This window comes from Amphiura filiformis, chromosome 15 (genome assembly GCF_039555335.1).
Source record: "Amphiura filiformis chromosome 15, Afil_fr2py, whole genome shotgun sequence".
In the NCBI taxonomy this organism is placed as follows: Eukaryota; Metazoa; Echinodermata; class Ophiuroidea; order Amphilepidida; family Amphiuridae; genus Amphiura; species Amphiura filiformis.
The window spans coordinates 37,614,211-37,632,780 of record NC_092642.1 but is presented as its reverse complement, the minus strand read 5'-3'; the positions used below and the strand labels follow the sequence as shown (position 1 = coordinate 37,632,780).

General features: G+C 36.6%; 1 protein-coding gene across 2 annotated transcripts in view; it reads left to right on the top strand.

Annotated features, from left to right (window-relative positions):
• The window catches only part of LOC140171587 (uncharacterized), a 40,903-nt gene extending 28,760 nt beyond the window's left edge, over positions 1–12,143 (top strand). The window contains exons 1-6 of one of the 2 annotated variants that reach the window (XM_072194866.1): positions 2,238–2,393; positions 3,449–4,380; positions 7,781–8,062; positions 9,519–9,620; positions 10,084–10,302; positions 10,657–12,143. In XM_072194866.1, the coding sequence (XP_072050967.1) occupies positions 3,471–4,380; positions 7,781–8,062; positions 9,519–9,620; positions 10,084–10,302; positions 10,657–11,063 (1,920 nt within the window). In that variant the 5' untranslated portion in view covers positions 2,238–2,393; positions 3,449–3,470 and the 3' untranslated portion in view covers positions 11,064–12,143. Of the gene's footprint in view, positions 1–2,237; positions 2,394–3,448; positions 4,381–7,780; positions 8,063–9,518; positions 9,621–10,083; positions 10,303–10,656 lie in introns of those variants that run through there. The other variant, XM_072194865.1, reaches the window with a different exon arrangement.
• The last annotated feature ends 6,427 nt before the right edge of the window (positions 12,144–18,570 follow it).

The window sequence follows — 18,570 nt, the reverse complement described above, 5'->3', positions numbered from 1 at the left end:
TACGTAATCAATCGATAGTGCGGACACTTTTTATTTGCAAGCCACCAAAATTCGTGATCTTTTAGCGTTGGAAAAGAAACCACGTGAATAGAGTGCCCTCTCAAGAATATCAACTCTCTGTCAAAACGCTACTGACCTGCAGCTGCACTTTTTATTGTTATGCATAGTCGTGGTGGAAGCAGTCGTTCGATACTCCATTTTTCAGTAATGTCAGATAAAACCACATCTTTTAAACATAATTCTGGTGTTAAAATTAGAATTGTGCCGGGGGAATTGTGTCTATTAAATATTTTCGCTTTCAAACTAATATAATTTCGCCGATTATTTATTAAGGCACATCGTACCATGGAAATAACAGATAGTCTATTTCCATGATCGTACACAGGGGTCGCGCATCCAGGCCCTCCATTCAAAAATAAAATCCACTTTGCGCGTGTTACGGGTAAAAAACACAGGTTTTATGCTTTTCGATCAAATTTTCACTAGTGGCAAATGGTGGTCATAGACCACAAACCTAGCTGGGGCATGTTGGTGTTTAAGCGGTACCCGCCCCCTGCAAAATGTTCCAAAATGTCCCCGGGTCATGAAGTTTGTTGTCACCACACCGAGTTTGAGTACCATACTCCTTATAGATGCCCAGAAAATTAAATTATATGATTTGACCCAGATAACCTTTGACCTGACCCGTGAATAGCGTTCCAAAATGTTCAGTAAGTTTATTGTCACAGAGTTTGAGCCCTGTAGGCCTACCCTTCAGCTGTTCAGAAAATGCATTTCTAAAATTTGACCTCTGCATGACCTTTGACCTGACCCCTGTAAAATGTTCCCCTGGCCATGAGATATGTTGTCACTGAGTTTGAGCCCCACACCCCTTACAGATGTCGAGATAAGGCAAGGTAGTGAGCTTTGGCAAAAACTGCGTTGCTCAATTCATAGCGAGTGTGTAGAAGAATTAAAATATCACAGATATACTTTTATAGGTGCTGCGGTTCTTGAGTTACGTTGTAAAGAGGGCTGAAACAACAACACTTTTGTAAAACGTACATAACTCATTAACAACAATAAATTAAGCAAGTTTGCAAAGTATACGATTTGTAGAATGAACTTTTGCAAAACATCAAGGTGTTATTTTTCAATAATATATTGATCTAGTTAATGAAAATCGATTTTTAGGTTGCTTCGACCAACAATACCTCGTCTACCCTTAATGACCTTTGACCCTAAGTGGGTTAGTTTGAAACAGTCATGGTTGCACATGCAGGTACTTCTTTTGAAAGTCCTAAACAAGGTATAGCAGTCGTTGATAGGATATGCAGCTTATAGAACACGGATACCTCATGTGGTATACCACTGTTACCCGGGGGTCACACCTCTTGGCATTTCGAGATAGAGACCCAAAATAGGAATATTTACCAGAGTCTTATGAGGAGTAGCATTCGGTGGGGAAATTATTTTTTTATTATATTCTGTACTTTTTATCTTTTTCATTGGGGTCATATCTTCTTGGAATTTCAAGATATGAAAAGGACCCACAATATGAATATTGACCCAGGTCTAACGAAGAGTGTCACCCCCGGTAGGAAAATTACTAATCGGGGTGTCATAGCGTCTTGGATATTAATCACGTTTAAGAAACAATAATTCTATTTTATTTACAGCAACCACTGTAAAATGTCAATATCGTACTTCAGAAAATACTAAAATTGTACAATTATATATTTTAATATACATTATAATTGTAAAATTTTAAAAATCCTAAAAAAGATCAACTTTGACCGATGTTTTAACTACTTTTTTACAAACGTAATCGGACTTTTTGACCCCTCCCTCCCTAACGAAAGGACTTTCGTTTATAGGGCTTCATCGAACTTTTGGGTTGTTCCCTAATATAGTAATAATAAAGGTTGAAAAAGAAGGAAGAATTCACCCTGAAAGCGTGTAGCCTACAATGCTGTGTAGCCCAATAAAATATGTGCCCAAAATATGTGCCTGTCGCTTGCCCTCTCCTGCCCCAAGACTTGCCAAAATATATTCTCGTCTGTTGCATAATAAGATTGATGTCATGATTTACAATGCATGGTTTAATAAAATGCCAATTTATTTTCACGGAAGCGCTTTTAATAGAGAACTTTTAATTAAGCCCTCGTATGTGTCGTCATAGATATGACCTCAATCATGTCAATATGCTAATCCTGAAAACGGAAACTAACACATTAATAGGGGCCTACAGTTGCAGAGAGAGTAGTCTACTTAGCCTACTGCATTACAGTTCGTGTAATTTTTCCACGATCAAAATTTTTGACCATGTGTGATTAAAAACTACAAAAGCTGATGGTTCATAGGCCTATAGTTACCGAATCAAGAAAACAGTCGCAGCGATTTCGGAGTTACAGGTCAGGTAGGTGAGGGTCTAACCCGGCAACACCTAGAATTATATATTAGGCCTATAAAATTAATAATAGAGGAGTTAAAGTGGCGAAAGCTAAAAACAAAAACATATACAAGTATTTTATTTTAATATCAGCATTTGTTCGAGATAGGCGTATAGAATAGGTCGCGATTTTCAATATAAAAAGAGTGGAATACTTTTCTAAATACTAAATGTTAACATGTTTAAGAATTTGTTGGCATTTTTTTTTCATTTTCCAGTCGAGAGTGAGCGCGTGAGTGTGGTTAGTGTTTTTTTGTAGCCGTTCGTGTTTATTTTTGTTTGTTTGTTTGTTTGTTTGTTTTTTGTTTGTTTTTACTGTTTCCTTCCTTGTCCCAACTTCCTACCTTTTTGCCTAACTGGAAGGAAGCTGAGGACGAAAGAAGATGACGAGAAATGTTGTTTTCCCAGCCTGGGAATTGACCAACCGACCGCTCGGGCAAGCAGTAGAACGTGTATAGCAATCACACGTGTGACCGTGGCCCGGCCAACGGTTTCGGGGTGCTCGCATCAGTCCGAAACAACGTTTTCATGCCTATAGTAGCCCCCCCATATAGGCCTGCATGATTACGCCATCGGATCACATGGGATGCATGGCCTTGCAGTCGAGTGCTGTATGGTTTTGCATGGCTTAGTAGCGTTAGGGTTAAAGTTTTAGAAAATGCCGTCTCTCCGCACATACATCCACACACCCCACCCACGCGTCGTATAAAATGTCCCATCCTACCATCTATTTGCTGTCCCCACAAAGATTTTACAATTACTTTTGTTGAGAAACAGGAAGACATACCTGACTTTTTGCCCATTGAAGTAATCCAGCTACCGCCAGTACAGCGAGTTGACTCTTTTTGGCAGTAGGCCTATACCAAAAACTACGTCTTTCTATAGTTGTCAACCCTGTCAAGACTCAACTCAGACTTACGTATTTCTGGCGGTAGCTGGTTTACTTCAATGACCCAAAAGTGAGTCACGTCTTTCTGGTTCTCAACCCTCGATAATACTTGATCATTTTTGTTACAGATTCTGAAGCACAATAAACAAGATGGCGAATTCACTTGAAGACCTGAAACCACAGATCGACGACGCACTGCAGTATCTCAATTCCTGCAACAATTTTGCAGAAGATGAGGCCATTGATGCACTTAACGTGTTAAACAAATCGGCATTATATTGCACCGATCCACTGGATTTAGGAGCATACATGTTAAATAACAAATTTGGTCAACTGTGTGTGAAAATGTGGAAAGACCTGAGTAAATATCTCACCCAAAACATCGACTCGCAAGGACTCCGTAATGCTAGAGCAATGATGGTCACCTTTATCAATATGACTGATGAAAGTCCCGATCTTTGCGTCGAGATGGGAAAGAACGGGTGCATCCACCTATTGGTAGAAAGTCTTGAGAGCATCGAGAAATACCTCCAACAACAGGAAGATGTGTCTGATTTACTATTCCTGGATAGGATGCTGGGGATGTTACACAATTGTATCCGAATATCAAGCCAAAACCGTTCCATTTTTCGCCAAACCAACGCCGTACAAGTACTGAAAAGCTGTCTGAAAATCAACAACCGTCTGGTTCAAATAGATTGTCTGATGATATTAGCTTACATCGTTGATGAAAAAGAGCGGGAGATTCTTGCAACATCTGAGAAAGGCTTGAGACTTCTACTTCATTTACTCAAGCAAGGTGTTGACGCAGACGGTCATAGAGTTCATTGTGGAGATTCAGATTTTTCAGTCTATGAACTCATTGACGCCATTAATCTGTTGGCGATCAATGACGTCAATAAGGTTGAGATCGAGAAGAATGACGTCATACCGTACATAATTCGGATGTTACGAGATGATTTTGATGATAATGAGAAACGGATTGCGGCGGAAGCTCTATGGAATCTATCTTTCATTGAATCTATCAGAAAATCGGAAATAGTGCAAAATACTATCTCAGGTAGGTCTTTTGGCAGGTTTGGGATTTATGCATAAAGTAGAATTTAAAGGAGGTTTGTAAAAGGAGTAATTAGATTCTTAAAGGAGGACATACTCTCAATGCACAGAACGTATACCACGTATACTGCTGTTGTTATCAGAAAAAACTCTTAATCAAGTATTAAATATTTTATAGTTTTAAAACAAAATGGATAAAATCAGGCCGCTTCTTTATTATAGGACTATAGTAAATTGTGATATTATACCATTCATATGTATATCAACATCATGAGAAATATTTGGACTAAAAAATAAAAAAAATATTTTGAGCTAAAGCGCGCTTCAGACTCCGTATTGTACGTACAATATTGTATGTACAATACTTTTCGTGACGTCAAAAAGTATTACACGTGCAATAAATAGTATGTACCGGGAAAATATATATTTTGATACAATCATTGGTTGCTTAATTGATACGGAGTTGCCAAATTTCTAAGAGTGGTAAATTTAGTGAGTGTTCGTGCACGGAATGATGAACATCTTTTTATGTCTTCTTGTATTCAACTGTACTTAATATTAAAAGGCCTATTAATACTAACGATATTAATAATATTAAAATTGTAATAATAATATAAATGGCACATTCAGTTTTTATTTATTTATTTATAGATTGATTTATTTAGGCCTATTTGTTTATTTATTTATTTATTTATTTATTTATTTATTTATTTATTTATTTATTTATTTATTTATTTATTTATTTATTTATTTATTTATTGGTTGATTGATTGGTTGATTGATTGATTACTGATTGATTAATTGATTTAGCGATTCATTTATACCGACATTTAGTCATATTAGTCAGTTTCTTAAGTATTATTTGTAGGCCTATGTATTTATTCTGGTTTTGATTTGATTGATACCGATATTTTTATTGTTTTTTGCATATATTGTGTTTTGGCATATAACATTATACATTATAACACGTTGTGTTATGAATTTGCAACAGCTTTTTACATGTTGATATCGTTGAGGCATGTTATGATGGTGTATGTTATAGACCTACTTATGATCATCCCAATACATCCATAAACGTGTTAATGTGAAACGAGATTACTTGAAATATATATTTCAGAGTTGAAAGAGTTTCATCTATACGAACATATTTCTGAAATATGTCTCTCTGATTGGTTGATTGTCAAGAGGATTACGGCATCCTCAAAGCCTCATGCTGCAATTCTCTAATCGATATCTATACGCCGTAGAAGTGACGCAGTTAATCGGATTAACTACCATAGCAATAGATGAATACAATTTTGGCTATATCGCCCCGCACTACAACGTTCATGCGGTACCGATGCATTGAACCATAGATTGCACCTGTAAGATTAGTCTATTTGAAAAGAGCGGTATTGTATTCAATCTATTATATGATTGAAGACAGGTGATGAGTGCAACCTGATGCAGTGCAGCGCGGTATATTCAAAAATTGTATTCATCTATTGCTATGGTAGTTAATCCGATTATGACGTCACTTCTACGGCGTATTATAGGACCGATCTTTTGAAATCCATACAACCGTGTCAAATGAAATAGTCTCGGATCATAGTTTGTGGACGGGTGGACCGATACAACGTTGATACGTCAGATTTCGGAATTGTATTAAAAATAGGCACAAATCACATTGAACAGGTTGAATGGTGGCAAAAGTAGATAAAATAACTATGGGTCGAATTTACATTAATCAGTGTCCAGGGCCAGGATAACATTTAGGACTCCTTCGCATTCTAAAACAATACTTTGAACCGGAACTATGAACACCAAAATGTCCTTGCTTTCATTTTCTCATTTAATTTGTTTTAATTGTAATTAATTTCTTTATCCACTGGCTCTGTGGTAAATCCGGTATTGCCAAATATTTATCGTCCATTACCCGTGTTAATCTATTTATTTATTAAAATGCACCATCTATTAAATTCCTGTAATACAACATAGGCCTAGTGTATTTGATAACAAATTTGTTTTTATTTTTGATTGGAATTTGGGTGCCATTACACGATTTCATATTATATAAAATATGTTTGGGCATGGCGGAATTAGTATATGATTAAAAATAGACATGCTCTTAGGCCCCCTTTTTTAATGTTTGTACATTATCAATATTAATATTTATGTACAAAATGCAAACGAATGTACGTATATATATTTTATTGTTTTGTAAACATTAAATTTGATGTTTACTCATAATTATGTCTGGAAAGTCAGGAAAAACTAAGGAGTATCGGTATTTAGTTTCCTGGGAAAGTGGATCAGATGAGCAGTGATTAAAAACATTCACCCTAAATCTGTATTTGATTTTTATTTTTTTATGAATTTATTAGGCCTACTGGCAAAGTGCAGAAAAAACCTCCAAACGCACTCTAGGATTTTTCATCAGCAGCGGTAGAAATTTATCTTGCATAGATTTTCTGGTGTCCTCGCTTGATTTAGCAAACAATGAACCGTCAGGGTTATAGCGCGTTATTTAATCTGATTCAACTAGTCGTGGCACGTATATTTATTGCACGTGCAATAATTTTTGACGTCAAGAAAAGTATTGTACATACAATATTGTACGTACAATACGGAGTCTGAAGCTAGCCTTAGAATTTGAGCGTGATCAATATTGAATTTATTATGCAAATGAACAATTTCAATGGGCCGGGAGCTAACCTTTTGTTGTTAATTGAAGGTCGCGCATTTATACATGAGCGAAAATGAATAGAGCTCAAGGCTCATGTGTTATGTACTACTCGTGAACATAGGGGAACGAGGAGAGCTTTCCAGTACCGTTCGGGATTACCCCCAGATCGCGGGTAAACCCTAACGACGCCATTTTCTTTGTGTCATCATTATCTTCTAACTAATTGATTAAGGTTTGGTTAATGAGAATGTGCTTATAATTAAAGTATTACCCACTCTTGATATTGGTATGGTTTATTCTATCTTACTTTGTTTTAACGTGTATAGTAATAGGCTTAAATGAAAAGGTGTTCGGGATTACCCCACTCTCCCCGATAGTGCCCTCTTCATTTACTTACGTCATTCAGCCCGCTGGTTTGAAAATCAATTTTGCTTCGAACGGGGGAAGGACCCGTACGAGCCCGAATTTTACCAACACAATTTCTCTTTTTCTGGAGAAATACGAATAAAAAAATTGCAACGAGTGTCAACTTGTATTGTAGTTATTATTATTCTCTTCGAATGGAGTTAAACTTGTTTTGCAATAGACATGCCCTTTAAACAGTATTCAGTACATGATGTAATTCGGGTGAAACTTTTTTCGGTCTTAGGAAGGTATACACAAAAACTATGTATTATAAGAAACCTGCAGATCCTACATTCTGTAATTCTCGGTTCTCATTTCATTCCATTGCATTTAGTTCTCGAGCAATTACTTTTATCTCAAGATAAAGACCTTCGAGGTGCCTGTGCATCAGCTATCTGGCAGCTTAAGGGTGGTAGTTCCACCAACACACCAGGAACTCAGAGCCACATTTGTCCGCCGACTTATGAAGAGGCTATAACTTCACCAGCTAACAACAGGTCACCTTCTGCTCAAGTTATGATAAGCTATCAATGGGACTCACAGGAACGAGCTATTCAGATAAGGAATAGATTGGTAGCTGACGGGTACCGAGTATGGATGGATATCACCAATATGAGTAAGTTTATCTTGTCTGTTTATATATTTGTTAGTTGTAACAGTTGCTTGTTGGTGGAAGCGTGGATGAGAGCTGGTGAGTTTGCTGCTGCGAGAGGCGTTGATTTGCTAATCTTTGCGTTTGTGACACTCCTCCCATGCTTACGCTTTTTAAAGCGTATTAAAATACGCTTCCACCCGAAATAAAGTTACGTTTCAAATCTACGAAAGCACATTAGCAAATGGAAGAAACAGTTTCAGATATAGAATAAAGACACCACTGCTGCAATGTTGTTGTTCGTTCTATTGGCAATTACAACATGGTAACAAGAACATCATACAGTTATTGTTAACTACATGTAACATGTATGCACACAACACAGGGGCACTCACAATAGGCAATTGAACCCTACTGGTAGCGCTGTGTTGTAGCTATAGGGGATGAACTAGTTAGCGTCATATATCAAACAGTGTAAAAGCTATGATTTTAGTACTTGCTCTATGTTTCAATTACTTATTCTTTTCCAAATATCTGAATTTTCAACCCGGTACAAGCTTTAATTCCGGGGGAACATACAAAATCCTACCATCTATCCAAACTCGCCGTGTTATTCCAATGCACATTTTGCTTCACCGGGCAACCATGGTTTGGTCGTATTTGGAAGATTGGTGTCATAAAACCGTAATAGGTACAAATTTAGTACTTTCTGTCAATCAAGAATGGATTATTTTCTACATGTCAATCTTTAAATAATTAGCATAGTCCTTATAATAAGGGTGGTCCGCCTTGATGAGTAAATGACAGCAAACAGCTGCAAACCAGTGAAAAATGCCCAAAAACTCGGTCAGTGGAGCTCCGCTCGTACTCTGGCTCGTACATGTCAATAGCGTCATTATCGATTGGATTAGTCGTCCGTAGCGGACAATTTGGTCGCTCATTGGATTAATATTATCATGTGGTAATAAATTTGCATTGGACAATAGATTACTATATAATGGTTTAGTACTGCATATATCGGTTTAATCTTCAATAAGTGGGTTTATGGCCGGAAAGGTCACGGTGAATTTGCCGTGGACGTAACTGCACTATGATATGAGATATTGCCTTGAGATTTCCTGCAACATTGCTTCATTATTGAAGTTTTCGATTACCACGATGGATGGTTCTGCGACGGTAAAACAGTAAACGTTGTCGTCGTCGATTTTCTAATGCGTCGTCGTCCTCATTCTACAACACGTGAAGAGTCTAACAACCGTCATAGCGACGACGACAACGTTTGGTGTTTTACCGTCGCAGAACCATTCGTCGCGGATATCGAAAACTCCCTAATATTATCAAGACAGCGGAGATTACAAATAACCCACAACTTAATTTTGAAATGCAAATTGAAATGACATGAACTTACTTGAACCTATACCTTTAAACAACAATAATGTATACTTTAATTATTGTCCATTTTGTTTTTGACATAATTTAGAGGGAGATATCTTAGAGGCTATGGCAGACGCTGTACAGAGGTCAGATGTACTTCTTCTTTGTATGACAGAGAAATACAAGGATAGTCGTAGTTGTAGGTCAGGTAAGCATACGTACGCGTATGTTTCATTGAAAACTTATCTTCATCACTACATTTGAATGGTGGGAGGAGTCAGCAAACCCAGTGTATGACAATATCTTATACAGCCGGTTCCCATTGGGGAATCGCCTGAGTGTTCGTTACAACACCTTTTGGTGAATTAGTTTATGGCACAAATGCGCGCGAAGCGAGCGAAATGTTTTGCCATATTTAACCTAAAATAGTGAAATATTGTGCAAGAATGAAACAAATTCGCTCGAAGAGCCCAAAATTTGGCCCTTTTAAATATGAGGTTATGCGATTTTGTCAAAATATTGGGGGATTCACACCCACTCCGATCTATGCCTATTATAAAGGGACGGTTATATACGTAATATAGTTTTCGTCTGTATGCAAAATTTTGACGATATGTCTGTTTTATGGACTGCTATCTTCAATTTTGAATGTATCTTTTCTCCCCATCTAGAGGCAACTTACGCCTACAAGCTACAGAAGAAGGTTATTCCATTGCTTCTGGAAAGAGGTTACAAACCTGATGGCTGGCTTGGTCTAATGCAAGGCATGGATCTGTACTATGAATTTCATTCACATAGTCAGCTGGATGACAGTTTGCCTAAACTTCTCAAAGCTGTAAGAGAGACCACCTTATGTGGTGGTGGTGGTGACGAGTCCAATAATAAACATGGTAAGTCATTTTTATAGACCAATGGTCCGCAGGATTTTGTTGAAAATGGTATCTCTTATAAAACTACTAGAGCATAGTGAACAATGTGCAGGGCAGTCGCCATTGGGGTGTGTGCAGGGGGTGCGACACCCCCTGGCGATCCTAAAAAAGGAAAAGGAGAGAGAGATTGTCTCTCACATCATGTGTAAGAGGGGGTAAAACTACAATCAAACATAATTAGTTCACGACCATTATACAGAGATATAGTGTCTGAAAAGGATTTAATTATGAGAGTATATATAGAACGTCTTGATGAGATATTGATGAGAACATTATTATGTTTTACCGTTTTTCTCCATTTTTGATCAATTTCAGACCCAATTATTGCAGAACATACAGAAGTCGATCACGCATCTCCACCACCTCAACAAACCCAGCAGAAAGCAGCAGCAACCAGCATGACCAGTAGCATTTCATCACCAACTAACATCAGCCGACCGCGTATCATCAAAGAATGGTCCACAGAAAATGTCCGTGATTGGTTGCAGGAAGTAGGACTAGTTAATCTGGGCCAAACGTTTGATTTCTGTGACGGGAGACATCTACAAAAGTTGCATACTCAACTTCAACAAAATTACCAAAATGAAGAGAAATTGAGGACTGATTTCAACCTCGATGCCCGTTCGTGTCTTCAATTCACAGTCGAACTTGAAGATTTATTTGAAAAGGGGGCATCGGGTAACCTCAAACATTCTCGCAAACATTGCTGTGTTATAAATTGATAGAATTAGGAATATGGCATACCTATAGTCTGTATACCTTCCTCGAGTCAGTAATTTAGATATTGTTACCTAGACGGGACACCGTCTAGGTCTTAAGATGCTATCGGATCTTTCTTCTTATTATTATTGCTTTCAACAGATTGTCAAGAAATTTCAAAATGCTTCTTCTCGTACATAGGTCTATTACATCCTTCTTTTGTATCTCAATATGTAATGACGAGAAGTATATAAAAGTATACATTTTCAGAAAGGAAATGACGCAAGGAATCCAACTAATATAACAGATTCCTGCAAAAAATAACAGTTCTGGAGAAGATCTCAAAATTTAATTTTAATTTACTGACTCGAGGAAGGTATACGGACTATAATAGTGTAGTGAATGAATATTGTAGGGTTCCTGTTTATTAACTTAAACATCAAAGTAGGAGCCTACATATGATACAGTGTGTTCCCAAAATACCCATCTACGTGACCATGTTATTTTTGACGTTGTACATATGACATGTTCAAGATAACACCCTTTCCATGTAAACTTTGGTTGTATTCACTTAACATTAAGATGTCATCATCATCATCATCATCATCATCATCATCATCATCATCATCATCATCATCATCATCATCATCATCATCATCATCATCATCATCATCATCATCGTCATCATTATTATCATCATCATCGTTATATCTAGCAAAACGAAAAGAAAACAAGTTTCGCTACTTCTGTAACAAACATTTTGTTTTTTATGGTGAGCCGGAGAGCGGAAAGCGTACATTGGTGTCAAATTTGGTGGTGGAGCAATATTAAAGGGATGTAGTCGATTGATCGATCTATTCATTGATCGATCTATTCATTGATCGATCTATTCATTCATTCATTCATTCATTCATTCATTCATTCATTCATTCATTCATTCATTCATTCATTCAATCAAACAATCAATACGCCTAAAAAGAATATTATGTAAATAAAAAAAGTTCTTAATTCCCTGATTTTCAATGTTATTTTCAAGATATTTGTTGTCAATGAATATTTACATGACCGTGTACTGTGTGTTGGGGCTTCAACTTTGTCAATAATACTGTCATAGCAAAAATACCTTATGACAACTTTAATGACTTATCCTTCACTCTTAGGCAATTTAAAAACAAGTTTTTTTTTACACTTTCACTGAATAGACTTTTAATATATTCATCTTATCCGAAATGAGTCACGGAAGAAAATAATCATAAGTTTACATTTTCCATGGGTCTTGCGGTTCTTGAGTTGAGACCAATAATTAGTATACCAAAACGAAAGCTTTTGTTGCTTTTCATCTCCCCAGGAAAACCATATGCACATGGCAGAAATGCCGCCCTTTATATCAAGACTTGGGATCTCCTTTATAAAACCCATACCATTCCTCTTGTGTGTCCGCTTTATTTGTCTCAATATTTGAGTTCAAACACAGCTCTAGGTCATGCTTCCCTCCGACCAGCCTTAGATTAATGATACGACCAAAATATATACGTACTTGACAATCAGCACCTGATATTTTATACATTCAATAATCTTTATTAAGAAATGTGCTATAGGCCTATACTTGCAATTAGCACAACGTCACCAATGCAATGATGTGAAAATGATTTCACCGACTATCTATATCTACTGCTGAAAGTAAACTACTTCATCCCACTATCTTCTACTGACAGCAAATAGTAGTTAACTACTTCATCAACTATCTACTGTTAACAGCAACCTACTTCATTAACTATCTACTACTGACAGCAACCCAGCAAACACAAAAACGTTTTAAAAACATTTTAAATAAGTTATATTTTGGCTTTTGGTTTAGGTAAAAACGTTTTAATAACATTAAAATGTCGGGTTATATAAAGGTCATGATAACGTTTTAAAACGTTTTGTATGAAAACACACTACAACAATATTTTTAAATGTTTTCAAAAATGTTATTGTAAACTATTTTTGCAAGCATTTTTGCCAAATATTGTGTCAATACTTAAATAACATTATGTTAAAATATTTGAACCCAGCAAACACAGAAATGTTCTTAAAATGTTTTTTCAAAACCTTTTAATAACATTTAAATGTCGGGTTATATAAAGGTCATGAAAACGTTTTTAAAACGTTATTGAAAATATTTTGGGCAAACATTTTTCGCAAAATATTTTTTCAACTCCCCAATATAACATTCTGTTTAGAATGTTTTGTATCAAGTTTTCAAGAATGTTTTTGGAATGTTATTAAAACGTTTTTATACCCTTTATATAACCCGACATTTAAACGTTTTCTGTAAAACATTTTTGTTTGCTGAGCAGTAGATTATCAAAAATGTTTTTAAGGTTATGAAAACGTTTTATACTCTTTATATACCCTTTATGTAACCCGACATTTAAATGTTTTCTGACAAACTTTTATAACCTTTTGCGAATGATGTCGAAAACGTTTTGTGTTTCCTGGGAAACTACTTCATTAACTATCTTCTGCTGTCAGCAAATTACTTCATCAACTATCTACTGCTGACAGCAAACTACTTCATTAACTATCTTCTGCTGACAGCAAACTACTTCATCAACTATCTTCTGCTGACAGCAAACTACTTCATCAACTATCTTCTGATGACAGCAAACTACTTCATCAACTATCTTCTGCTGACAGCAAACTACTTCAACTATCTTCTGCTGACAGCAAAATATACTTCATCAGCTATCTTCTGCTAACAACAAAATTACTTCATCAACTATCTACTGCTGACAGCAAACTACTTCATTAACTATCTACTGCTGACAGCAAACTACTTCATCAACTATCTACTGCTGACAGCAAACTACTTCATCAACTATCTTCTGCTAACAGCAAACTACTTCCTCAACTATCTTCTGCTGACAACAAATTACTTCATCAACTATCTTCTGCTGACAGCAAATTACTTCATCAACTATCTTCTGATGACAGCAATTACTTCATCAACTATCTTCTGCTGACAGCAAACTACTTCATCAACTATCTACTGCTGACAGCAAACTACTTCATCAACTATCTTCTGCTGACAGCAAACTACTTCATCAACTATCTTCTGCTAACAACAAAATTACTTCATCAACTATCTACTGCTGACAGCAAACTACTTCATTAACTATCTACTGCTGACAGCAAACTACTTCATCAACTATCTACTGCTGACAGCAAACTACTTCATCAACTATCTTCTGCTAATAGCAAACTACTTCATCAACTATCGTCTGCTGACAGCAAATTACTTCATCAACTATCTTCTGATGACAGCAATTACTTCATCAACTATCTTCTGCTGACAGCAAACTACTTCATCAACTATCTACTGCTGACAGCAAACTACTTCATCAACTATCTTCTGCTGACAGCAAACTACTTCATCAACTATCTTCTGCTGACAGCAAAATATACTTCATCAGCTATCTTCTGCTAACAACAAAATTACTTCATCAACTATCTACTGCTGACAGCAAACTACTTCACCAACTATCTACTGCTGACAGCAAACTACTTCATCAACTATCTACTGCTAACAGCAAACTACTTCATCCCACTATCTTCTGCTGACAGCAAATTACTTCATTATTAAGTATCTACTGCTGACAGCAAAGTACTTCATCAGCTATCTTCTGCTGACAGCAAACTACATCAACTATCTACTGTTGACAGCAAACTACTTCAACTATCTACTGTTGACAGCAAACTACTTCATCAACTATCTACTGCTGACAGCAAACTACTTCATCAACTATCTTCTGCTGTCAGCAAATTACTTCATCAACTATCTACTGCTGACAGCAAACTACTTCATTAACTATCTTCTGCTGACAGCAAACTACTTCATCAACTATCTTCTGATGACAGCAAACTACTTCATCAACTATCTTCTGATGACAGCAAACTACTTCATCAACTATCTTCTGCTGACAGCAAACTACTTCATCAACTATCTTCTGCTAACAACAAAATTACTTCATCAACTATCTACTGCTGACAGCAAACTACTTCATTAACTATCTACTGCTGACAGCACACTACTTCATCAACTATCTACTGCTGACAGCAAACTACTTCATCAACTATCTTCTGCTAATAGCAAACTACTTCATCAACTATCGTCTGCTGACAGCAAATTACTTCATCAACTATCTTCTGATGACAGCAATTACTTCATCAACTATCTTCTGCTGACAGCAAACTACTTCATCAACTATCTACTGCTGACAGCAAACTACTTCATCAACTATCTTCTGCTGACAGCAAACTACTTCATCAACTATCTTCTGCTGACAGCAAAATATACTTCATCAGCTATCTTCTGCTAACAACAAAATTACTTCATCAACTATCTACTGCTGACAGCAAACTACTTCACCAACTATCTACTGCTGACAGCAAACTACTTCATCAACTATCTACTGCTAACAGCAAACTACTTCATCCCACTATCTTCTGCTGACAGCAAATTACTTCATTATTATATCTACTGCTGACAGCAAAGTACTTCATCAGCTATCTTCTGCTGACAGCAAACTACATCAACTATCTACTGTTGACAGCAAACTACTTCAACTATCTACTGTTGACAGCAAACTACTTCATCAACTATCTACTGCTGACAGCAAACTACTTCATCAACTATCTTCTGCTGTCAGCAAATTACTTCATCAACTATCTACTGCTGACAGCAAACTACTTCATTAACTATCTTCTGCTGACAGCAAACTACTTCATCAACTATCTTCTGATGACAGCAAACTACTTCATCAACTATCTTCTGATGACAGCAAACTACTTCATCAACTATCTTCTGCTGACAGCAAACTACTTCATCAACTATCTTCTGCTGACAGCAAATTACTTCATTAACTATCTTCTGCTGACAGCAAACTACTTCATTAACTATCTACTGCTGACAGCAAACTACTTCATTAACTATCTACTGCTGACAGCAAACTACTTCATCAACTATCTACTGCTGACAGCAAACTACTTCATCAACTATGAAGACGTTATGAAAACGTTTTATACTCTTTATATACCCTTTATGTAACCCGACATTTAAATGTTTTCTGACAAACTTTTATAACCTTTTGCGAATGATGTCGAAAACGTTTTGTGTTTGCTGGGAAACTACTTCATTAACTATCTTCTGCTGTCAGCAAATTACTTCATCAACTATCTACTGCTGACAGCAAACTACTTCATTAACTATCTTCTGCTGACAGCAAACTACTTCATCAACTATCTTCTGCTGACAGCAAACTACTTCATCAACTATCTTCTGATGACAGCAAACTACTTCATCAACTATCTTCTGCTGACAGCAAACTACTTCAACTATCTTCTGCTGACAGCAAAATATACTTCATCAGCTATCTTCTGCTAACAACAAAATTACTTCATCAACTATCTACTGCTGACAGCAAACTACTTCATTAACTATCTACTGCTGACAGCAAACTACTTCATCAACTATCTACTGCTGACAGCAAACTACTTCATCAACTATATTCTGCTAACAGCAAACTACTTCCTCAACTATCTTCTGCTGACAACAAATTACTTCATCAACTATCTTCTGCTGACAGCAAATTACTTCATCAACTATCTTCTGATGACAGCAATTACTTCATCAACTATCTTCTGCTGACAGCAAACTACTTCATCAACTATCTACTGCTGACAGCAAACTACTTCATCAACTATCTTCTGCTGACAGCAAACTACTTCATCAACTATCTTCTGCTAACAACAAAATTACTTCATCAACTATCTACTGCTGACAGCAAACTACTTCATTAACTATCTACTGCTGACAGCAAACTACTTCATCAACTATCTACTGCTGACAGCAAACTACTTCATCAACTATCTTCTGCTAATAGCAAACTACTTCATCAACTATCGTCTGCTGACAGCAAATTACTTCATCAACTATCTTCTGATGACAGCAATTCCTTCATCAACTATCTTCTGCTGACAGCAAACTACTTCATCAACTATCTACTGCTGACAGCAAACTACTTCATCAACTATCTTCTGCTGACAGCAAACTACTTCATCAACTATCTTCTGCTGACAGCAAAATATACTTCATCAGCTATCTTCTGCTAACAACAAAATTACTTCATCAACTATCTACTGCTGACAGCAAACTACTTCATCAACTATCTACTGCTGACAGCAAACTACTTCATCAACTATCTACTGCTAACAGCAAACTACTTCATCCCACTATCTTCTGCTGACAGCAAATTACTTCATTATTAAGTATCTACTGCTGACAGCAAAGTACTTCATCAGCTCTCTTCTGCTGACAGCAAACTACATCAATTATCTACTGTTGCCAGCAAACTACTTCAACTATCTACTGTTGACAGCAAACTACTTCATCAACTATCTACTGCTGACAGCAAACTACTTCATCAACTATCTTCTGCTGTCAGCAAATTACTTCATCAACTATCTACTGCTGACAGCAAACTACTTCAATAACTATCTTCTGCTGACAGCAAACTACTTCATCAACTATCTTCTGATGACAGCAAACTACTTCATCAACTATCTTCTGATGACAGCAAACTACTTCATCAACTATCTTCTGCTGACAGCAAACTACTTCATCAACTATCTTCTGCTGACAGCAAATTACTTCATTAACTATCTTCTGCTGACAGCAAACTACTTCATTAACTATCTTCTGCTGACAGCAAATTACTTCATCAACTATCTACTGCTGACAGCAAACTACTTCATTAACTATCTTCTGCTGACAGCAAACTACTTCATCAACTATCTTCTGCTGACAGCAAACTACTTCATCAACTATCTTCTGCTGACAGCAAAATATACTTCATCAGCTATCTTCTGCTAACAACAAAATTACTTCATCAACTATCTTCTGCTGACAGCAAACTACTTCATCAACTATCTTCTGATGACAGCAAACTACTTCATCAACTATCTTCTGCTGACAGCAAGCAAACTACTTCAACTATCTTCTGCTGACAGCAAAATATACTTCATCAGCTATCTTCTGCTAACAACAAAATTACTTCATCAACTATCTACTGCTGACAGCAAACTACTTCATTAACTATCTACTGCTGACAGCAAACTACTTCATCAACTATCTACTGCTGACAGCAAACTACTTCATCAACTATCTTCTGCTAACAGCAAACTACTTCCTCAACTATCTTCTGCTGACAACAAATTACTTCATCAACTATCTTCTGCTGACAGCAAATTACTTCATCAACTATCTTCTGATGACAGCAATTACTTCATCAACTATCCTCTGCTGACAGCAAACTACTTCATCAACTATCTACTGCTGACAGCAAACTACTTCATCAACTATCTTCTGCTGACAGCAAACTACTTCATCAACTATCTTCTGCTAACAACAAAATTACTTCATCAACTATCTACTGCTGACAGCAAACTACTTCATTAACTATCTACTGCTGACAGCAAACTACTTCA